We start from the raw sequence: 24,349 nt of genomic DNA, 5'->3' as shown, positions 1-24,349 counted from the left end.
CGTATGTTCTTTGTACGTTAGTATTTGGCACCTGTTATTATATGACTTCATGATATCACTTCTCCAAAAACTTAAAAAAATATCATGCAAGTTCCTTAAGGTTTGGCTTGGGAAATCCCCAGACTCTACTATAAAAGACCTGCTTTGTCCCTCTGCTGTCACATCTGCTGGCTGAGAAGATGAAGCACACACAGGTGGCTGTGCTGCTCCTCATGCAAAGCATGATTGCTCTGGCTGGAACAATGGCAGCAACAGAAGTGGTAAGATGGGGGTCTCATAACCTGAGCTTTAGTGCCTTCTTGTCTTCTCATGTAATTTAGATTGCTGAAAAATCTTTTAAGGTTACTGGAAAACTATTAGGCAAATGTTGAGATCTCTGCATGGAGAAAGTTTAAAGTATTCCTTCATCCTCCCCCCAACTAATGTATAGGGACCGGGTAATAAATGTAAAATTGAGGCACAGGTTTAAAATCAGAGTCAAATTCTGCCTTTGGTTAGATGAGTGCAATTCCCAGTGAGGGTCTGATATTAAATGCTCTGTGTAGCTTCTAATTAATTAGCAAGGGCTTATAGCAGGAAAGGATCCACATCAAAGATGGAGTTGGGAGGTGGGGACTTTCCCAGTTGCATGATTGCTGTCATACTCTGTGACCAGGCATATGAAAGCCATGCTGGGTGGTTTTTGTGGGGTGCTCTCCCTCTTCCCCATAAAACTGTATCTGTTTGGGCAAGAGAGAAGTTCAAATCAAAGCTATTAATCAGGATCCCCCCCCCTCTGAAAACCCCCCACCAACAAATCCAGGGAGGAAAGGAGAAGAGAAAACTTGGAAAAAAAATGTAAAAAGTAAAAAATACATTAGTGAGAGATTTGTTTTTATTTTGTACTGCCTCATTCTTTTTAAATTTAAAACTGGGCTTAAATTATCAGAAGAAAAAGTTTGTGAATAGCTTAAAAGCTCTTCCAAATGAAACAAAACATTTTGGTTTTGTTTGACCCAAAGTGACTGCCTTTTGGTATGTTTTAGTTGAAATTTGGAAAAAAAAACCCTTTTGGCCCCAATGACTATTTCTGATTTGTCTGGTTTAGTCACCAACCAGAAAAATCCTGCATGCCCCTAGTTATATTTTTTGAAGTTTGGGAGCGCTGTGGATGCAGGCAGTGAAGTCAGCGTCTCCTGGGAAGGTGTGTTTATCTACTCAAGGAATGGAAAGTTGCAAAAGTCAAGATGGAGGTATAAATATATGTTGATAAGCTGAGGGTAGAAAGCTTAATATGTGAGACATTTCTCCTCAGTCTGCTCAGCTTTAAGCTAGTCCTCAGTTTGTGTAATTTACACAGTTTGTGATGCTCTTTGCCCTACCACTGTTAATTGCTACTAGCTGCCCCCCCATGTTCAGTGTAATCATATGAGCACACAAATGCTTGTTCAAATGGGTTTATTTGACAAACTGTCCCACAAAAGCTTGTTTACGCTATGCTCTTTAATACACCTGCCCTTTGCCAGCCATTTGGAGTTCCCCACCATTCCCTGGCTCAGGAATGGGGCTCCGGCTGGGATTTGGGAAATGCAGAAAGACCCAGGGGTAGGTGTCCTGTTGCGGGGGAAGACCATTTGATGCTCAGTCTGTCACACTATTTGACATTGACGGTGTCTTGCTGCAGTTCCCAATTTGCCACAGATTTTGGTGAATCCCCACTATGGGTGACAGTGTGCTGCATCATGGCGATGCATCGTGCTCTGCACCCTATGTGGGGATGGAGTAGACCTTTAGGGACACACAGTACAGTGCCAGGGTGACAGCCACTCTCCTTGCTGCAACAGGAAGGCAGGCGCCAGCCACAGATGAAAGTTAAAGGGGATGTATATTGTCTCACTACATAAGACTCCCAAGGTGGACCTGGCTGTATCCTTGGCAGTGTGGTGGCTTCCCCCGGTGCTCCCTCCCCGTGGTGGGATGCTGCCCCATCTGTGGTGCTAGTAGCAGAGCAGGATGCGTGCCCCAGACGTCACAGCTGGCAGCCTGACAGCTTGGCGTGAAAGGGGCAGCGAGTCCTGCGCCAAGAGGCTGGTGTGCGAGCCGGGCAGCAAGGAGTGGACGTCCCTGCTGGGAGGACAGTAGTCTCCAGATTTAGGGCAGGGGGGCACGGTACTGTTATTTTAGACTGCCATGCAATCTGCCAGGGCTGCCTGTCAGAGCCCTGGCTCTCACCTCCCAGGCAGGCTGAGTGTCCCCTGCCTTGCACTGGTCACACAGAGCCTTTCTTCAAGAAGAGGTGTCTATGAAAGTGACACTGTGCCCGGGGAAATGTTAGTTGCCTCAGCAGCAGATCAGAAAAGCCAATTAATTTTACAGTTGCTGGGAATGGCTCCCATAATAAAATCAAAGTGCTTTGGAGCTGCAGGATGGGGGCTAGCTGGTGGGGAAGGGATGGTGCCATATGCAGGAATTCACACTGAAAAAGGCTTTCCTTTGCTTTTTAGACGCCTCTTCTCAATATGACGCTTCCGTATCTGACTCAGCCTAGCAAGGTGACTGGTGACCTGCACACTCCCCCAAAGGTATGATCATTACTGTTCTTCAGTGAAGTCCAGAAAAAACAAAATTAGGAACTTGTGTCCCATTTTTTAAATGCTACACAGTCACTCAGAGATTTAACCTTGATACATGTTCATCAGTTAGGCTGCCCAGGAAAAGGCATTTAGGTGTTGTGTGTCCAAGATTTTAGGCAGTAGGAATTCCCAAAATCATCAGTGCTGCTGCAATGTCATTGAACGCCTTAAGTCACATGCAAAGCTCTGGCATTGTCCTTGTGACTACTGAACTGGACCCCAGACACAAAACAGCTGGTGGGGTCATGGGGATTTGATGGCAATGTACCAAACAGTTTGGTGGTTACAGCCTCCCTGGAGGAAGGGGAAGACTTCTTTTCAACTCTGTCTTCCCATGTAAACCAGAGCAGGGCCTTGAAACAATCTTCTGAGAAGTGCCCACTTGTGGTTGCTGGAGGTGAGAAAATCTTGATTCTTCCTGTTCTACTTAGCTCAAATTTTATTCAACTATTTGCTGATAGAGGGACTTGAATCTGATTTCCGTGCCTTCCGGTACAGTGCTCAAGTCCATGGTCTGCAGATTTCAGCGTTTGGCTTCTTTTCCTCTTTCTGTCAGAGACTGCTTAATAACATGTTTGCTTTGGAGCAGATTCAATGGGATCCGCTTGCTCTGCATGGTCCTGTAACCTAGTATCAAGAACAGCGTTTGTCCAAAGCACAGCTCCAGATCAGGGGTCAGAGATGGTAGACAGCTTCATGGCAGGCCTTTGCTGTCCAGGCTAGCCCAGTGTGGCACCTGGGATGTGTGGAAGGACCTCTTCTGAGAGATCCCATTCAGTCTTAGGAAGAGCAAGTAGCTAATTCGGAGCTGTGAATGCCACTAGGCTACAGTGTAGCTGGAAATTAAGCACTGAAATGGCTAGGCTGTTTTGAGGATGTAACCCTACGTCCACATTTAGGCAGCTGAATAAACTTCCTGGTTTTCAGGAAATCAAGTACCTGCTGACTCCTACCCCTTTTCTTAAATTGAAGGGATGTGGAAAAGGAACATTTCTCATAGCTTCAAATATGTATATGTAACAACTTAATTCTACAGAGTGAAATGTTGCTGTCAAGTCCTTGCTGTAGGCCTGGACAGTTTGCTCTCTTTTAAGCATTCAGTGTAAATTATTAAACTTTAAAAACCATACAACTCCATCAAAAGTAACAGCCTATCATCTTGTGCATTTTTCTACAGGATGAGGGAAGACATTTTTGTTATATGGTTACCATTTGACTGTTATTATATTTTGATTGAAGCACTTACTGACCCAAGGGGCTTTTAACTAAACAATGCTTCTTGGTCCCGTGAACATCATGATCCCAATGTTTGTAATGTCAATGGAAGAATGGAAGCAGTTCTGTCTGCTCAGGCTGTCTGCTCCTTTGGGGAAACTGTCTCTTGGCTTAGATATAAGCTGCACTTACTGCAATGAAGCTCTGCCTGCAATTCAAGGCTCTCTCATAACACAAATGTTAAAAGATAATGATTGTTTTTCACAGGGAGTTTAAATGCACAAGTTGGAGGTTTTTTGGGAGATCATCTGAATATATTTATGAATGGTTCATTTAGCACATGAAGTAAGCATGGTACTTCTAGATAAACTGATAGCTATATATAGTCAGGACTGTGCTTTACAGCAAAGTACACAATGTGTATTTTGCACTATACTATATATGGAAACATATATATGTATAGTACATACTGTGCTATACTATGTATAGTATACTCTCTCTTGGAATACACATATGTATTATATTTGTGTTATATACAGAAGGGATAGAATACAATACCTTCTACACAAAAATTAGCATGTTGGTGCACAACATTCTTATAGAAATTCCCATGTACTCACTAAGCCACATTTATTTCTTATTTTGTTTTTTTCCCCCATCTGTTTCTTTTGTTATTGCTGAGCAACTTTCCATCCCAGCCATGCCCATACGCAGAGAACTCAGAGGTGCAGAAGCATCTAAGTGATTTAGAAACCTATTTTTCATAGTAATTTAGGTACTGATAGCCATATCTTCAAAAGTACTTGGAAACTTAGAAATAGTTTGCAGTACGTTCTTAGTGGGATATTCAAAAGTGCTTTGGTAACCTACCTGGCAGGGAAATCAACAGAAGTTATGGGCTGGGACATTCTGGAATGCCATGAGATACTTCTCTGCTTCCTTTCATGTTAAATGTCTTCAGCAGTCTGGCTATGAGTGAAGTTTTAAGGTCCATGGTGCTTGAATAACACAGATAAAACGTCTTTTCATGCTTTCTTTCAAAATGAGATGCGTGCTGTTTGATATGGCTGCAGTAAAGACACTGCCAGAAGTGTGAACCAGGATCATCTCTGCTTGCTGCTGTTCTCTTCTTGGGCTCACAGATTAAGACAGCTTTGCTGCTGGCCATCACTGCATGTTCTGGGCTGGTTTAACAGTGAGGAAGTTAGTCGAAATCACTGTGAAAAAGTGAGGGAAGAAGTGCTGAAATCTCAGCTTTCAGTAGATAGTTTTGTTGTTTGCTTGTTTATTTTTAAGAGGGAGAGAGAAAAACACATGAATAACTGGGATTTCTGCAAGGCAGGAGGAGAGATTATAGAAAGAAGTGTATTTAAAGAGTAAGCCTGTAGTTTTAAAATATGCAGCCGCATTGAAGTGTGTGCCAGAATATTTTAAAATAACATCAAATATCTTTATTAATAAATTTGTGATAGGTTTACGAACTGGGAAACATTTTGTGTACAAACAAAAAAGGACTGCTTCAAACACACTCAGTATTCAGCCCAGTGTTTGTAGGAAATGATGTGCTTTGGCTGTAAATTATGGCAAGATCATGAATTGCCAGCCCTGACCTTTCCATACACCATACACATTGCTCCAGTGGTGATGCTTTGAACATGCAGACAGCCAGGACAAGGCGATTCATGCTAATGGTATGGGCAACAGCTTTGCAAACTATCCACAAATGTGGATGAGCGGGCTGTGATGTGTGGGTGTTACGTGCAATATTTTGTAGCAAAATAATTATCTCCACCTTAGGCTGAGCCTGCATATTTAATTCATCACCTTTCAGTGGTGTATAATTAAATGCATTTGTCTGTTTGCTGGGTCTGGCTGAGAAACTTCAAATGAAGCATTTTCCTTTTCAAAACTTTCCCTGTTACTAGTTCTATTTCAGTACTTTCATCTCTATGGATGGAAATGACTAGATGATCTGATCAATTCAATTCAAATTGACAGAACAGTAACTATAAGACCTAACTTGTTAAGTTATTATTTTCCTGCTGTTGTGTGCTTTTCCATCTGCTGGAAAAGTTATTTCATTATCTTAGGAACATTGTCCACAAGATTGGGAAAGTAAGAACTAGTATATGCCTCTGTTTTTCCAATGGTAAAAATCTTTACAGCAATATTTAGCTATTTTCGGACAGATTTGTAAGGCTGAGTCACAAAAATTGCTAGATATTTTGAGTTCCTTGGAAGAAAAAGGTGAAAGATATCTAGTAACAAAGTAGTTGATCTCATGATTGTCACAGCTCGTGTTATTGTCAGGCATTAGCTACTGATTCCAGAGAAGGATGTTAACACTTTTTTCTTCACTGATTTGTTATTGCAGCTCTTTGCCAATGTCTCCGGCTCTGTGGATGATGAAGGAACCTGTCAGTGCTCTGTGTACTTGCCGGATACCACCTTTCCAGTACAGAAGGCTGAGCAATTGGAAATTATAGCTGCAACGCTCTCGGAGAAATTTGAGAGAGAGCTTTCTCAAGTAAGGTGTTCTCTTCTCATAAATATAACAATTGTATCTTTGCTGAAAAATGGTTGCCTGTGAAAAAGTACAGCAGTCAGTGGTTTTCTGTGACCTGTCTTTCAAACAGCGGGAAAGAGGGCTCTGTAAGAACAAGGAGAAGGGTAATTAAATCTCAAATCTTTGACATTGTAGCATGTCATACATTTGAATATCTTTAGGTCTCTTTTCTAGGCCTTTGCAGCTAGAGGCATATGGTATTTTTGGAAGAATGGTTATGTTTTTCCTCTTTTGGCTCAGTTTTATTGGTTTGTGATTGCTACACAGAGCTATAGGAAGCCAGGCCTCCTGCTCTTTCATGTGTTATTATTTGTATCAAGCCAGCCAGATTGTAAGAGGGAAATGAAGGGAAAGAGGAGAAAGGTCACCACAGCCCAGAGTGAAGAAGTAGGTGAATATTTGCCCCTTCACTTCTTCTGCTTTCACAGATTAAAAAACAAATTAAAAAATCAAATAACTTCCTTGTCAACTTCTGAAGCTGTGGCAGTGAGACTGCTGAATTATGCATTGTTGTTGAAGACAAACACACCTTACACTACTTTGGCTGCTTGTTGCACAAATTTAGATCCATTTTTTGAGGAACTCGGGCAAACCTATACATGCTGCAGTGGACCGGGTGAAGCTGCCTGTGAAGACAGAAATTTGTCTTTGACTTTTGATAGTGGATAAATATTCAGGATTCAGATTAGGTGTCCAGCAGAAAGTGTTTGCTTCGGGAACCAAGCATCTTAAGAAATGAAGTGTCCTTGAATTAATCAGCAGAAAAGGCACAGCATTAAATTATAAATTCTAACCATAAATATTCATAACCCTCCTCTGGTATAATCAAGAACAGATAAGAAGTTGTGCATAAAAAACACAACAAGGAAGATCCTGTGGTAAGATCTTTCAGTTCAAATCATTTGTTTTGAAAGAACCGGAGCTAACAATGAAACACATTCAGCTGTCAGCAGGGGTATGAAGGGCAAGCTGACAGAAGTCCCACTGCCTCCAAGCACAGGAATTACCTGATCCCTTGCAGCATGGACGGTAGCTCAGAGTTAATGATCCATGAAAATCATTGAGATTTCAGGTCCCCATACTGTTCCCACTGTGGTCAGTGCCAGCATTTTAAGCTAATTGCACTGGGACAGGATCAGGGGCTTGATTCCCAGCCAGAAAGTTGGCGTGATTCTTCAAGGTATTTGTGTACCACCTTTCCCAGTCACTTGCCCTGGTGTACCAGTACTTTCCTCAGAATGGTGCATGTTTCCTTTAGGATGTGTGACTTACCTGCTAGTGCCATGCAGATCTGCAGAGCATCTCAAGTGCTGCTTGGCGTCTCTGTGTGGACAACCTCAGATCTCCATCGAGTTCAGATATCTTGCTCATATAAAGACACAGGTTACTATAGATACAAATCTGGACACCTAATTTTAGGTATCTGAAACTCACTTCTAAATTCAGGGCAAGCTGAATCCCCACCCTGGACTTTAATGTCTAGGTTGCCAGCTGGTGTCAACCGGTGTAACTGTGTTGTCATCCTTAGGTGCCCAGCAGTGTACCGCAGTGTAGACACTGAACTTGGCTTTCAATTGTCGCTGCAGACAGTGAAAAATTCTTGACCTAACTCAGGCTTCACTGAATTTCATCCTGTCGAGACCAATCAGCCAAGCAGTGTTACAATGCATCTAGTTAGATAAAGTGTGACATATACTTTGGTGTGATATAGGCAAAGAGACACTTTGGGTCAGAAATGAAAACGAACAGATTGCATTTTCGTGTAACTCTATGTGTGTAAGATTTCTCAGTTATGATGTTGTTTTTCTGTAGAAAGAAGAAAGCTGTCGAGCATTGCCCTACTGATATCTGAACTTAAGTAATCTGAGATCTTGTGGTGCATGAGTCTCCATGCTTAAAAATTTTTCACCTTTCCAGTTGTGGAAAAAATCCTCCTTATACAATCCTGTATATTACTTTAGTCATGATAATACCCATGGAAAGAAGGAAATAATGAAATGGAGGAAAGCCAAGCTCTCATTATTGATCATTATTAGAAATGATCCTGAGGAAATTTCTAGGGAATCATGCCCAAACATAACCTAGTCTCACCACAGGGGTGGGAATTTCTACTGAGTGCTTCCTTTTTTGACTCTGAGAATCCATGCTTTAGTCGCTCTTCTAAAACACCCTTTGAAGCTCATGGGAGCTTTTTCTGGGTAAGAGCTGCAGGATTGGACCCTCTTAAGGATGCTTTCCATGTGCTAGAAGTCCCAGATAAACAACCTGATTGAATCGTTAACCTTTTGCCTGATTGTAGGCTAATTCAAAAAGCAAGGGGGTCCTTTTATAGAATCAGCAGGCAAGGAAGCTTGCAGATAAAGAGATGCTCTCATGTGCCAAATGAGTACAAACGGTAGGCTGAAAATACCAGACTAATTTTTCCTCTGTCACATCAAACTTTGCCAGCATAATTATGATTGCAGAAGAAAATTAACCTTTCAAAGCAAAGCGGGAATTGGCTGCTCCTCTCAATAGGAAAGGGGAGAGGACACATCTGTAACAGGGATGGATCAGCACGTGATCCCAAAGAGAGAAAGTGCCATTCAGAACTTGATTCACAACAGCCACAACATTCTCACGTAACAAAAACAGGAGAAAAAAAGCATGCCCGCCCTCTGTCAGGAACAGCTGTTTTCAAAATATGTTGACCTGCAGTGGAATTCTTCTCGGTGTCAGTTTGCAGACTGCTTGCCAACCTTGCTCCTTATGGGTCGGTCTGTAGAGGTCAGGCCCGCCTGAAGCCAGCATCCTGGGCTGAATGACTTTATAGAGTTGCTGGTTTTGTTACTTCTTTCTTATCTTCCCTCAGTCCTCCCACTTTTTTTCTTTTACATCTTCATCTTGCACCTTTGTTCCCCCTTCTGTAGTCTCCAAATGCGTGCTGGAGAACTGTCTGTTTGCATGCTGCAAAACCTGTGTTGATAAATACCAATTGCAGGTAAATGACACAGTAAATGAGCATCGCAGATTTTTCCTGCCCTTTTCATTCCATGAGAGTGACAATGCTTGGAAAGGAGGAAAAACTGAAACTGAGGAATTTTTTTCCTACATATGCCTCACAAGGCTCCATTCTCTTCCTATAAAGGGCTAATACAGGCCCTATGCACTCATCATACCCTACTTTAGGCTTTTACGACAAATGTGGCAGCAATCAGTACTAGTTATTGGTCTGTATCCCTAAATATGGATATGCACAGAACTTCTGTGCCAGCCTGTCAAGAGACAACAGCCAGTCCCTAGCAGGTAGATGCAGTAGAAGAGCAAGGATTACAAGCTGCTTAAATCTATCTGCCAAGCAACAGAGCTGTCATGGTTTAACCCCAGCCGACAACTAAGCACCACACAGCCGCTTGCTCACTCCCCCAGGTGGGATGGGGGAGAGAATCAGAAGGCTAAAAGTGAGAAAACTCGTGGGTTGAGATAAAGACAGGTTAATAGGGAAAGCAAAAGCCGCACACGCAAGCAAAGCAAAACAAGGAATTCATTCCCTCCTTCCCATCGGCAGGCAGGTGTTCAGCCATCTCCAGGAAAGCAGGGCTTCATCACATGGAACGGTTACTTGGGAAGACAAACGCCATCACTCCAAACGTCCCCCCTTCCTTCTTCTTCCCCCAGCTTAATGTGCTGAGCATGACGTCATATGGTGTGGAATATCCCTTTGGTCAGTTGGGGTCAGCTGTCCCGGCTGTGTCCCCTCCCAACTTCTTGTGCACCCCCAGCCTGCTCAGCGGTGGGGTGGTGTGAGAAGCAGAAAAGGCCTTGACTCTGTGTAAGCGCTGCTCAGCAGTAACAAAAACATCTCTGTATTATCAACACTGTTTTCAGCACAAATCCAAACCATAGTCCCATACTAGCTACTATGAAGAAAATTAACTCTATCCCAGCCAAAACCAGCACAAGAGCAACATCATGTTCCTTTTTCAACTGATAACTCTAAACTACAGAAACTCCTAAGCCAGATCTGAGCAGGTGGGAATGAACACACAGGGCATCGCAATGCTTGACATATGTGCTGGATTTTTCTGCAAAAGCAGTATAGACCTGTTAGAGCAGCGCTGCTGAGAAAATGATATTTGTCCAATAATTTGCCAGCAGAGCTATTAGCTTAAGTTCATTGCGATGCTGGTGTGGCTGTATAGAGCACTGCAGAATGCTGGGGCTAGTTCAGGCTCAACTTGTGTGGATATCTCTCAGCTGTACTCCACTGGATGGTGTTGATGTGTCCTTAAATGACCTAGATGGTTAACTGAGTGAAAAAACCCTCTGATGTGGGAGCTGAACTTCAGGTCTGTGTCCTGTAACACTCTGCAGTCAGGGCTGAAATAACTATGTATGTCTTGTTCCAGCCCTCAGCATTTTGTCCAGGCTCTCAGAACCCTGGAGAAAACTCCACAAGTTTCTCACTAACGAGTAGCCATCACTAATTCCAGCAGTCTATTTCAGTGGTTTGTAAATTTGGTCTGTATTGCATCATTATTATTATTATTATTACTACTATTAGTATTACTGTGAGAAAGGTTACTGATACCTAGATAGAGTTCCAAATATCTCTATGATGTACGTAGCTTCACACAGCAGTGCAATTTTGTTCAGACATGGGCTTGCTTTATATTTCTTAGGCTGTAATCGTACATGCTTTCTTTTTTGTTGTGCAAACTCTAGACACACAGTTTAAACACTGACCTTTGAAGAATTTTTTCAGAAGATTTTTTTGAGGATATCTTCCAACTCCAAACTGATTTTTGTGATCAGTGAAAGTGTGAAGTCCCACTACATCTGGCTTTTCCAAGAACATTGTCCATTCTTCCTACTGTTCCTTCCTGAACAGATGATGGTGACAGCTAGGACAAGGGATCCCAGCTGTCTTTGTTGTCAGCCAGATAGAAGGAGCTAGGTCTAAGTCTTCATATGCTATTATTTTTTTTATTCTTAATTGTAATAAATAGCTTAGTTATTCCTTAGCTTGAAGTTACCCAGACTTGACCTGGGAGGTCTAGAGCACCCAGTGTTATGAGTCAGGGTGCTTCTGCTGCAGCGTATGGAGACATGCCAGTTTATATCAGAGCAGCTCAAAGTCTGGCTGCACACATTTAGAACAGAAGATCTGTTTCAAACCCTGATTTAAATGTGCAGGATTGAGCAGCCTGTTTTTGGTGTATGTTATGTATGTGCATGCAGAGGGGCTTGTTCAGATTTGTAGTGTAGTTGTGCCACTATTGAAAATCATACTTTTGAAAAGAGGGTCTTCTCACTTATGTTTCTCCTTCTTAAGCCACATCACTGAATATCTTATGATCTGAAAGGATCCTTTCTGCCCTTCATGAATTTCCATGCCATGAGCTCCCTTACCTCCTCTTTGGTACACAAGGGATTCAATCAAAATTGAAAGGAATTATTTGATAAGTGTGTTTGTTGGGGTCCCCATCCCAGGGGCTGCTGCCAGAAAAGGAGAAAAGGGAGTCCATGGTCTTCACACCATGACAAGATTTTAGAGGCTGTTCCAGAGCCAATGGGGAAAAATACTGACTTTCATTTTATGTTAAGATAATGCAAGAATGTTTGAGATGATGTGGGCTAAAAATCTTTTAGTCAAAGAAGAAATAGTTATGGAAATCATAGTGCTGTAGAGAGAGGGACTCATACAACAAACACCATCTGATAGTATAAATACGGAGTTACCGGTGCGACAAACTAATTATATTTATTCCTACTTCTTACCTTTTAAGGGAAAACAGACATGACTTTTATGAAGCATATAGGAGAGAAATTATGTATCCTTCCCAAAGTGTTAAATTTCAAGGAACTAATATTTTCCAAGGAATGTCCCAAATCCATATAATATTCTTAACATTCTGCATCACAATGCTTGTGCTGTGACCTTTACCTCAGCAGATACATGTGTGAAAATATATTTATCTGGACAACTGTTTAATGGTTCGAAGGCTGAAGAGGCTGCTATGTAAATTACTGTAGCTGAAGCCTGCAATAAATTTTACATTTTCATTTAAACAAGATTTGATTTTTAACACTGTGTTTAAACTTTCCCCCCCTGCCCAAAGACAAACTCCAAACCGGTTCTGCCAACTTTTGACACAATTCAAATGTACACAGGGTAAAATCCTATTTGGATTCAGAGTTAATAGGAAATGAAGTTGAAAAACTTGGGAATCCTTTATTACATTTTTCAGCCTCCTTGGGATGCTTTTGTGAGATAATACACTGCAGATTTCCTAACAAAATTTTTGCTAATGTAAGTTCTTGGCATACTGAGGATAAAATTAGCTCACAGAGACAATATTGGCAAAGAATTAAAAAAATGGAAGACTGCAAGTAAAATTCTGCCTTCAGTTATCCCCAGGCATTCCTGAGAGGACTTTGTGGAACTGCCAACAATAACTGAGGGTTAAATTTTACATTTTTTATGTATGTGATGAAAATTTCATTTATGGAGTTTATGTGAAGAATATATATGTCAAGTATGTGGAAGTTATGCATGGGGTACTCAGAAATAAAGATGTCAAACAAGCTTGTTTTGTTTGCTAACATGGACTTGAATGTGTACCTTTTTTTTTTTCTTTAAGGTTAGAGAGTACTCAAAAATGATTGAACTGTATCAGCAGCAAATCCTTAATCTAACCATCAGAGTGGAGCATATGGAGAAAAGCAGTGTATCTTACGCACAACTGGACTTCCAGTTACTGAAAGTGGAAATCAGTGACCTAGAGAGACTGGTCACTCAGCTGAAATCCAGCCTTGTTGGAAGCAATGTCATCGTTGAGCAAATATATTTGGAGGTATTGCCAGACTCTTAATTAGCCACAGAGGGTTCAAATATACAGATAGTCTATTCTCTCTTTAGTATTTAGGTTGAGGAAATGTAGCCTGTCTCTACTGCAGCCAGTGGAATTATTTTAGCATTTCATCAGCATAAATTAAAATAAAGCTTGACCTTAAATGTATTAACAGCTTTTTCCTTGATATAGAGCACAGAAAAGCAAAGAAACCTCAAAAGAAATGGGGACCTCTTTATTTTTGCCAACTACCTGCCTGAAAGTTAACAGTTTTGCATAGTGTTAAGCGCAGAGCTGATTAAATTATTATAATAAATATTAATTTATAGACCCCCATGCTTGAAAGCCTCTGTGCTTTAACTTAGATAATTAAAAAATCAGCTTCTGGTTGCTAGGGCAGTGGCCCAATCAATATGAAATCAAGAAGTGGGAAAGACTATCACCTTCCCAGCAGACTATAAATCACATTTTCAAAACTGTAATTAATCACTCACCTAGAGAGAATAATTACTTCAGATGGAAAGTGAAATATAATTTTCTCCATTGTCCTCTAGATCATCAAGTAGGTGATTGAGAACATTATTTATCTTTGCAAATAAAATTTCCAGATACTTTTGTAAGGCTGGAATAAGTACTTTTTATATATAATAGCTAGTACTTGCCTAAGACTTACTGGATATTTTTATGCTATGTATAAAATAACACTATATTTTTACATTATGGTATACAACGGAGTGTTAAAGCATTTCCTTGTGGTCACATACCTCTGCTGGAAATGTAAAGTTCAGGCTAGCAGGATAAGGTCTATTTTTAGGGATATTTCTTAAAACCTGTTCTGTAGCATCTTCTATGGTATGACCAACCCTGCCTGCAAATATCTGTAAAATAAAGTTGACAGAAATTTAAACTTGCTCTCTTTTTTTTTTCTCTAGATCACAAATCTGACTATATTGGTAAATGAACTAGAGTCACTGGACAAAAACAATGTCCTTGCAATTCGTCGACAAATTGTGTCTCTGCAGAATCGATTAAAAGAGTGTGAAGAGAGCACAAATAAAACTACAGTACCCCCTTATTTCCCACCAGGTAAGAATTTCTCTTGTATATCAGATAAGAAACAACATAATACATAGGTAGAACAGTAAATGCAGAGATTTCCCTTTGTTAATATTAAATACAATTATAATGATACAACTTAGCTCTTGAAAAATCGAGCAGACAGCTCCTAATGTTTCATCAATGGGTTCAAAAGGAAAATGAGGGCAGGAAGCAAACCCAGACACAGTAGCTGTTTTCAACTGGAAAAACTTGTAATTTTCCTCTCACCTGCAGTGCAAAAACAATTCTCTACCCCCCTTCTCTTTTTCAAAACAATTACCTTTTTTGTGGGAAACTATGTTTTTTTCTGACCAGCTTTGATTTTTAATAGTTCCTGTGAAAGTGACCAGTGTCATGGCAATTTTGCTCTAATGCTGCTTGGGAAACGTATGAGGAACAGTTGATGTACTAAAGCTGTTGGTACGCAAGCTCCAGAAGGTAGCTTTGCATGAAGATTACTTTTGCTTCACAGGCAAAAGATTCTTCTAAATCAGAAGGTCAAGAACCTTGGGGGGAAATTCTGGTCTCAGGGAAATAAGTGGGAGCTTTATTACTGATTTCAGCGGAACTAGGATTTTATCATTTTCTTAACTAGGAAAGGTTATGTTCTGGGTCTTAGATTAGTGGTTCCCAGAGTGCAGTTCATATAAAAGTATGAACAGTCACAGGGCATGTGGTAATCAGTTTACAACTGGAATAATTTTTGTCTTGACAGTGTGTTCAGTTTGAAAAATCACATTGTGAGTGAATCATAGTCTGAGAAATTTTGAGAGTCAGATATGATACACTGGAGCAAACCATTTAGGAAACACTAGTTTAGGTATGCCAGGTCAAGCATCCCACTTGCTAACAGACAGGAGGATTTATGGAACTGTGTTGATCCCCTGAGTGTTTTATACACTGGGAGTTCCTTTTGACAGAGTATTGTAAGAGAGAAAGTGCTCTGTTGTATACAATACCCAGGGGAAGGATCCTGCTTTGCCACATAAGCTGGTTAACAATCAGCTAGAGGAGCCCCCAAAAAAGGAGGAGTGGTGTCCTGCTTGCAAGGATCACAGATTTGCACCTACTAGCATTTACCTCTCATCACCTTGGAGTCAGCTAGTTGAAACATCTCGTTGGAAAGGTGAGAGGCAGAAATACAAGCTTCCCTAAGGGTCAGCCGCCTTTCCTATTGCGATCTCCTTAGGGCTTCATGGCGGTGCGGGCAGCTGCTGCACTTCTCTGACAGGATGCATGAGTAACACCTTGTCTGGGGATCAGGCAGGAGAGAAAGCTGAAACAAAAACCTGCATTGCAAAATCTCAAGGCCCTTCTCTGCTCCTTAAGGAAGGGCTTAAAATGTCTCATTGAAAAAAAAGAAGAAGCGATGTTTTAAAAGTATTTGAAGGGCATCTCATTGATTTATTGAGGGTGACGGCGTGTGGAAAGAAACAGCCTCTTTCTCTTCAAGCCTACAGCAAGCCTTTGTTTCAGTGAGAAAGTACTGGGCTCTGGAACAAGAATACTGTGTCCTTCCATGAGTGATGGAGGAAGGGGCTGCTTTTACACCTGGGTGGTTGGCGTGAGCATCTGTGGGATGTAGGAGCTTTCACAGAGTTGGAAAGGGAGGTCTATGATTCACAGTGCAGCTCCATGCAGGGATAGGCAAGTCATGCCTAGAGCAGGATAATAGCTCTGGGATGGGTAAATGTAACTGTATAGGATTGTGACCATAATAGAATTATTTAGCATTGCTTCTTAGGGCACGATGGGGAGATGGATAGCATTTATCTGGGACCAAAATGGCATTGCTTTAGCGTTGCCTTACTCCTGACTGGTGTGCCAGCTAGCTCAGGCACCTTTGCATGTCACTGCGTTGTGTGGGAATGACAGAGAAGAAAATAACCTAGAAGGCCAAGACCCCGGGTGGTATGAACAATGATAGCTCCATTGACTTCCAGAGAATTACCACCACTGACATCAGCTGAGGACATCCCCTGGTGTTATCTGTGAGTTTATCTCCTGCCCACAGCAATAGGAATGCCGGAAGGGTTTGAAGATGTGTGTGGGTGTATTGTCATGGCCACCTTTAGGGTGAGGGTGGTCTCTGAGGCTGGCACAAAGGAATGGCAGAGCAACTGCGGAGGGCTGGCAAGTTTCCTGCGTGTTGGGAGATGCCAGCTATAGATAACCCAGGTGTTATGTAGGCTCAGATCCCTGCTAATCCATGCAGGACTGGCGTATCCTGACTTTGCGCGCCTGGTGGGGAGCAAATATTCTCTGGGCAGAGAACTTTGCAGAGCAATTACATGTCCTGCAGACTGTACCTGAAAACAAGTAGTAGTAGGAAGATGTTATTTGTTCGGGAGGTGGAGTAAGTATGTGGGAGATCTGCATTTCCTAGAGGGTCATTTTGGAGGCTTTGCATGGATGCTCACACCTAGGCCTCTGAAGCTCTCTAGCACTCATTTACGCATTTGAATGCAATTTCCATACGTTTTCTGTGCAAGCTTGAATGACTTGAATTCCTGCCAAACCATTTGGCCTTGCCCTGCTTTTAGTTCATATTATATTTATAATGTTTGTATTAAACTGAATCTTTGTCCTGTTTTCAGACTGCATTTTCTTTCCTCCTTCATCCTCTCTCCTGCATATTTTGGGTAGGCAACATGAACTAGAGAGAGCTTGGCTAATCCCCAAGCTGTCTAAGACCATGAAGTCTAAAGGCAAGTTTAATTAAAGCTTCTTGCTTCTCAGTGCTGTAGTACACAGCCCCTCTGACTCTGTCCCCCAAGGCTTTTGCTGCTGTATTTCTCAGAGTGAGCAGACCTGTTCTCAAACAACATAGCAGAAAGAAATCACGGGTCTCCATTTGCCTTTCTCTCCGACTGGAAAGGTGGGTGTCTGAGTATCTGAGATGGGGCTCGGTAAATATATAGTTTATCATCCTCATCCTCATCACTGGCTTTCCTATCTGCAGCAGTTCCTTGCATCTCTCTCCTCACCACTCTGGTAGGAAGAAGTATTTATCCATTCGTTTTTCTTTTGCGCTGATCTCATCTGGCTGCATCAGGACAGGTATAGAGGGAAAAGACCCCAGGATGGTTCTTTGAGGACTCTGCAGCAGATTCTTTGTCACATCTCACTGAAATGATCTGAGAGAGGCAGCAGGGAGAAGTGAGTCAGATGAGACTCTCAAAGGCAAAGAAAGAAAGAAAGGAAAAAATAAAAAAAGAGAAAAGCTTTTTTTTCTGGCTTTTATACATTTAGAAATTAAGGATTTCAAGTTACTGGTGAATAGGTCTCAGCAGGAGGAAGACCTGGTGTAGCCTAATGCCGAAACTCAAGTAATCCTATTGGAGTCTTATAGTGACTTCACTTTTACCTTATATTTTACCTCCTATGTACCCAAGATGTCTGTGTTTTTGAAGTGTTTTGGGTTGTGTTTTGAAATGAATACGTCCATACACAAAGAGAGAGACATGCCTACAGGCACCTGAAAAGAGTTGGCCAGTGCCTCCTCTCCAGGACTGCCTGAACTGCCCCTGGAGACACATGTATTTCTCCACTGGCAATGGAGGGAGCTCAGCTGAGGCACCTGAACTTTTAGTTGCCTGAAGGTAGGTCAGATGAACTCCAGCCCTCCACCTCATCCCCTGTTAGATGCTGACAACATAAGTCTTCTCTGACACAGCGGTCAGCCTGCGTCTGTGCCCCATGATACTGGTGAAGACTGAGGTGTCTGTGTGGGTCTTCCCATGTCAGTGAGACAGCAGGAGGCAAGATGAGCCTTTCCCCTGGCAGTTCTGTCTCCTGTGTCTCAAGCCGTAGTAAGGCTGGTAACAGCTCACACATCTGGATGCGGTGGTTCATCTGATGGGAGAGAAGGGTGCACATCTGGTGCTTGGGAGCATGTGTGAGAGTGTAGCACCAGCCTGCTCCTGGTCTCTGTGCCCTTCATGGGAGTTCCTTTAAATGTGGGTCCCACCTTGTCTCATGACCTTCAGCTGCATAGGCGAACTATGGTCCCTTCTCTGCAATCAGATGCAGCTGCTTGGTGGGGGGAGGCTGCTGGAGTTTTTTTGGTACCTGTATTGTTGGAATGAGAAGCTGATGTGCTCTGCAAGTGCTTCAGAGTGAAGTGGGTGAAGCGAGACCAACGGGATGCGTCTCATGCTCTGTTCTGCAGCCCGTTAGCCAAGCAAGTCAGGCTCCCTCCAGTCCTGACAACTAAGTGCCAAGCTCCTTTTCTGATGAATCAGAAGGATTAGTAAACAACTGAGCTGAGATACTGGTTCTTTATGTAGGGAGAAGGAGACGTACATGTGTATGTACCTATGCTAGTCCTCATCTCGCCTATTTGCTACATAAGCATGAAACAAAGGAAGGCAAGAATACCAGGGCGTCATTTATCAGTGGCCCAAAACAGTGGAGAAAGGAGTTAAAAACTTGAAAGTTTGAATAATGCATATGGATTTATTTCAAGTACCTTCTAATATTTACAAAATTACATGACACTTTGTTTCCTTTGTGCATTTTTTTCCCCACAAGATCCAGACAGGGAGGCAAGTTTAGATTAAATAAACAACAATGAATTCTTCTGAACCTGTGCAGAAGACAGATCACCCCCTGACTACCACAGAGTTTTTTGGTAAAAAACCCAATAATTCTGGGAGAGTTTTCAAGGAAATAAAAATCAAGCACATACTCTATAGAAGCCTCAGACAATTTTTGATGTCATTAAAATGGAACACGCTTCTAACTTTATTTTAATAATTCATTGTTTCATAAATAAAAACCAAACAAGTGTTCAGCAGAGAGATCTCTTTAAGGGAAGAAATAATAATTTATTATTTCTTTTGTAAAAAAAGGTCTCTCTGCTGAACACACGTTTGTTTTTTATTTATGAAACAATGTATGAATTATTAAAATAAATCTGGAATTGTGTTCTGCTTAATGACATGAAAAATTATTTGAGGTCGCATATAGATGAGCTTAGCAGTGCTTCACTACCTGCAAGCTTCGGTGCTATATTTTTCTAAACAAATCAAGAGTTTTAGAGCATTTAATAACCATTTAAATCTGAGATAAGTTTATTGTGATTTCAGCACAGTAATATATTCAATGTGTCACCAGCTTAAAAGAAGCCCTCATGCCGGAGGTAACAATACATAATAGAGATATAAGAAAAAAACCAGTTCAAATTGATTTATGGAGTTGGCAGGCTGCAAGCCATTTCGCACTGTCTGCCTTAGCTTTCTTCCTTTGCATGAGCTGAGGTATAAGCACCTCCAAACGTTGGTATCTGCGCCAAGTGCTGAGGCCATGTTACTAGCCATGCTATGTGCCATTTCCAGAGATACAGCCTGGCTAGCCATACAGCAGTGCCTTCTTTGTGTGCTATATTTGGAAATGAGGTTTCTGCTCCGGGGCCTCGTCCTTTGTAAAGAACTTAAGTGCATGCTTAAATGCTCATCTGCTCCGAGCCAGGAATGCTGATTCGCATCTATTCTTGGTGGCACGGAGGGAAGCAGTGTTCTCCCAGGGAAGCATTGTTCACCCAGGGTCATCCCACGTTTCAGCCGCAAGAATCCCGGGACGCAAAAGCGGCTGGGGGAGGAGACGGGGTTGTTCACAACTCGTGTCACCCTCTCTGCCATGAGCTGGGCACTCAGTGATGCAGAGGTGCTCCCATGGGCAATACTGACTCCAAGGAAGTTGCCAACGTGGCCTGGGGACACAGGGATTTAGCTCAGCATAGTGATTTATATTTAATATAAAGCTGCTCCCCACCTTCCTCACAGATGTTGAGAGGATGCTGCAGATGAATCACATGTCCCCCAAGTCACTAGTGCAAGACAGCACAAAACTGTGAGGGGTGAAGGTGTTATGTAGTGGAAGGAGACAAATACTACATTTTGAGAAAGGAGGAGACATGGAGAGTGTCACTGCCCAAATCAACTTTATACATTGGCACAAATGTTACCCTCTTTCTTGTACATTTCTAACATTCAGGCCACAGGTTTCCTCATCCCAGAGGCAGAGCACCTTCCCCCTGGGCAAGGCAGATCAGAAAAAGATTTCTCTGCGTTTGCAACAGTCCATTTTTCACAAAATATCTTGTTTCCCACTCTTTTTCAAAGTAGACTACTTCAGATTGGTCTGTCTCCACATTTCCCTCTATCTGTGGGATAGACTAGGATGCCTTTGAGAACAAGATACCTCCTAGGATTTTTCTGTCAGTGGCTTTAGGAGTTTTCAATTCAGCTCCGTAAGTATTGTCTGGCCTTGCTTAGGGATGGCCAGCCTTGAGGGCAGAAGGTAAATTCTCTCTCTGTTATTTCTCTTTCTTCTTTGTGCTAAGACATAGGTTGTTTATATGCCAGACATCCTTTCATATGACTGAGCTTATGAACAGCCTTTCTTACAGGCTGTAAGCAATCGTGACATGGTACCCACGCAAAGTATCAAAACCTCAAAAGATAAGTTTGACTTTCATCATTGACGCCATAGCTGGTGGTGCACGGAGTTCCTGTGCTGAGGGAGGTATTATTAACATCAAACAGTTGTGGCCATTAATTTATCCATTAATTGACATGTGAGACTTGGGTCTATTCATATTATACTCCATTTTTAATAAGGAAAGCTGTCTGGTGGCTAGAGCACCCCACTGAACTGGGAAACATTGGAGAACCACTAAGCGTGTGAGCTGGTGCCAGTCACTTGACATCTCTGTCTCCATTACCTCAGGTGAACATATCCTTACAATGAAAACTCTGGGACACTTCTGTGGCAGGAATACAAAAAGCTAATGTTAACACTTGGAAAAAAGCATGCTGGTTTTTGCCAGGGGCAGCTTCAGACTCATCAGAGGCCCACAGGCATTTCTGAGTGGAGGATTTTTTCCACCAGTGACTTACAATATTGAGAATTTATCAGGAAGCAGGAATGTCACTGCCATTCAGCACGAGTAAAAGGAAAGTATTTCTTGTATCTAAATTCATTTTTCCATGATCCTGAAAATGGCTTCGTAGTTGATATGTGGAAAACAGAGCTGTTCTGGTTCAGCTTGAAGTCATATTCTCTTTAGAGTTGCCTCACGTGAAAACTCGGAGTAATATCTGTCTACATTTCCTAGGCTGTGATTGTTACTGTCTGCAGATTTCTTTGAGGGCCTGAGCCGGAAGGCACCATGTGGCTGTGATGCACTGTGATTCTGACAGCAGAATGCTAATCTGAAATGTGACTCTGGAATTACTGCTGCTGCTGCTCTTTCCTTCCCCTCCGCAGTGAAATACACAGAAATCAGATGCTCCTCTTTCTTTTTTCCCCATCTCCCATGCTCTCAGTTCCACTGAGGTAGAAAATAACCTAAAATGCTTCTGAAATTGTATTTTCCAAGGGATTTCCTAGTGCATCAGGCTGGCATGCATCAAATGGGTAGAAACAGAAATCTGTCCCTTGTCTGGAACAGCGCAGTGAGCACTTATTTTCTGAGAATTAATCCTGACTGAGGATGGATGTCCCTACCTTTTCTCCACCCCCTCCCCACCCTGATAGCTGTAATAATATGTACTCTATTTTTTTTACTAACTTTCTGAGTCAACTTGGAACACTTAGTGCCATCCAGTTGCTGACCTTGGCCCAAAATGAGCCTTTTACACATGAAGCTATGCATTTATGTCTGTGCTTTGCCACAAAGCTAATCCCTAGTAAGCACACTCTAGAGCCTACAGTATGCAAAACCTCTCTCCTAATGATGACATTTGGAAAACCTGTTTTTTTTCTCTTTAATTGCAGGTAGCTGCATTCACCGTGGACTGCTGAATGTTAGCCAGCCCTATATTGTAAAGCTGAACTGGAGAGGATTTTCCTACAAATATGGTTCCTGGGGTAGAGATTACTCTCCCTCTAACCCAGAGAAGGAAGTCTATTGGGTTGCACCACTGAACACAGATGGGAGATACTTGCAATACTACAGAATTTATAGTTCCTTTGATAATTTGCTGCTGTTTAAACCCATGTATGAAAGTACAATAACATATGGGGAAGGAAGTGGTGCTGCCCTTTATAATAATTATTTGTACTATCATGCTTATAGTTCAAGATATATGGTAAAGCATGATTTAAAAACAAACACCATGGTTTTGCAGAAGGAGCTTCCAGATGCTGTTACCGGTAACCGTTTCTCTTATGCAGGTGTATCATGGCAAGACATAGATTTTGCCGTGGATGAAAGTGGGTTATGGGTAATATATTCAACAGAAAATAGCATGGGCAACATTGTGATTAGCAAACTCAATGAGACCACACTTGATGTGCTAAATACTTGGCAGACAAGACAGTACAAGCCATCTGTTTCCAATGCTTTCATGTTATGTGGTGTTCTGTACGCCACAAGGCCAATGAGCACTAGGAAAGAGGAAATCTTCTACACATATGACACGAGTACTGGCCAAGAAGGTCGTATTAGTGTCATTATGGATAAAAAGTTAGATACAATCCAGAGTATTGATTATAACCCCACAGATCAGAAACTGTATGTTTACAATGATGGTTACCTTCTAAGATATGATATGACGTTTCAGCCTTAGCATCTCAGTGACATAAGCATGCGGTAAAATTGGCAGCAGCTAAAACGAGAGATCCGATACGCCTTTAGACAATGCTATTGCCAGTTTAGAGTTAATTTGGTCTGATGTACTGTATCTGTGGGTGTTATATATATTACATACAATCTTTAAAGGAATTGCCCGCTCTGGTCAGTAGTATCGCTGGCAGCAGTGTTTGGCAGTACTGGGTTCTTTAGGTTTTGATCGGTGTTTATTGGTGCTCGGTGCTTTACAATTGTCCCGCCTCTAAGGGTAAATTTACTGCATAGATTTAGTGCATTTTGTTCACAGAAATTGATGGGCACAGCCTATCTACTGACCGAGAAGCTAATTACCCACTGATGTGCATTTGTCAGTGTAACACAGGCAAGGCACCCAGAAACTGAGAATGAATTTCCACTGATCTTCATCAGAGTGAATTGAGGTCTCAGAAAAATTAATTGAAGGATTAAAATAGTATAGGAATTGGACTTGGTTGGAAGACAACAACCCATTTTTTAGGTGGAAGCAGTAGTATCTGTCTCAAGGCGGGAGAGTAGAAATGCACTTTCCTGGTTGAAGTCCTACCACAGGGAGGGAAGAGAAGGCATCAGGGCAGGGACAGAGCTCACTGTCCTCGCCATCACCGATGCAGTGGGACAGCTGCCCCTGGCGCTCCACCTGTAGCTGCCTCCTAGCTCAGCCCTCTCCCAAGTTGCCACAGCACCAGGCTGGCGTCTCGGAGTGACTGTGGGGGCAAAACTGGCAGCAGGGCTTTCACCAACTTTCCCTCTGTCCCACTCTGCTGCCCTTAGCAATTCTGTGTGCCTAAATGTGGCCTTATGAATGGTCTTACTGCAATCTAGCCATATTTTGTGGTCACCATGGCTCCATTTTCCTGGCAGTACAGTGCAAGAAACACTGTTTTCCTTTCCTTTATGCTTTTGTAAGCTGACGCAAATCCTCCCATTGACTTTATTGGCTGCGAATGGCTCTTAGGTGTATATCATGCATTGCCATAGAATGACAGCCCTGTTATTTAATGTGCCTCTATTCAACATTTTTGCCATTCTGTGATTAGATTTCTGAGAGCCTTGTTAGTGTAGGGTCCAATTTGTTCCCTGGGTAATTCTGTCTTACAGCAAGGTAAGAGGTCTTGTGGAAAAAAAGTCTGGTCAAACTATTTGGATATATATTTTTTTTTAAAATGGGTATTGTGTAATACAAAACAATAGTTTTTGAGTGTATGCACTATATCAATGTTTTACCTTCATCATGTCAGAAAGCAGGCTGAAATACTGAAATTCAGAGCTCTACAACGATGAAGAAAGCAGTTCATGTAGTTCATTTTCTTCTGTTACCTATGCAATCATGTCTGTGTCCTCTGATAATCAAAATCAATACATATGCAAATGATTGCTTTTGTTTTAATAAAAATAATATTTCAAAGAA

The 24,349-nt window shown here is 41.9% G+C and overlaps 1 protein-coding gene across 1 annotated transcript; it reads left to right on the top strand.

The window, feature by feature from the left end:
* Positions 1-24,349, top strand: OLFM4 (olfactomedin 4). Its single transcript, XM_076363179.1, has 6 exons — positions 1-260; positions 2,484-2,561; positions 6,202-6,354; positions 13,017-13,229; positions 14,159-14,312; positions 22,107-24,349. Exons 1-6 carry the CDS (start codon positions 180-182, stop codon positions 22,898-22,900), a joined length of 1,473 nt encoding a protein of 490 aa, XP_076219294.1. The 5' UTR covers positions 1-179; the 3' UTR covers positions 22,901-24,349.

The sequence above is a fragment of the Aptenodytes patagonicus genome, chromosome 1 (genome assembly GCF_965638725.1).
Source record: "Aptenodytes patagonicus chromosome 1, bAptPat1.pri.cur, whole genome shotgun sequence".
NCBI lineage: Eukaryota > Metazoa > Chordata > Aves > Sphenisciformes > Spheniscidae > Aptenodytes > Aptenodytes patagonicus.
This window is presented reverse-complemented; position numbering and strand designations above follow the sequence as displayed.

Bases quoted from the DNA above. Each gene is read 5' to 3' on its own strand.
- OLFM4 (XM_076363179.1), top strand. From the start codon at position 180: ATGAAGCACACACAGGTGGCTGTGCTGCTCCTCATGCAAAGCATGATT. The intron at 13,230-14,158 runs GTATTGCCAGAC...TTTTTTCTCTAG, and splicing joins TTGAGCAAATATATTTGGAG to ATCACAAATCTGACTATATT. The intron at 14,313-22,106 runs GTAAGAATTTCT...CTTTAATTGCAG, and splicing joins ACCCCCTTATTTCCCACCAG to GTAGCTGCATTCACCGTGGA.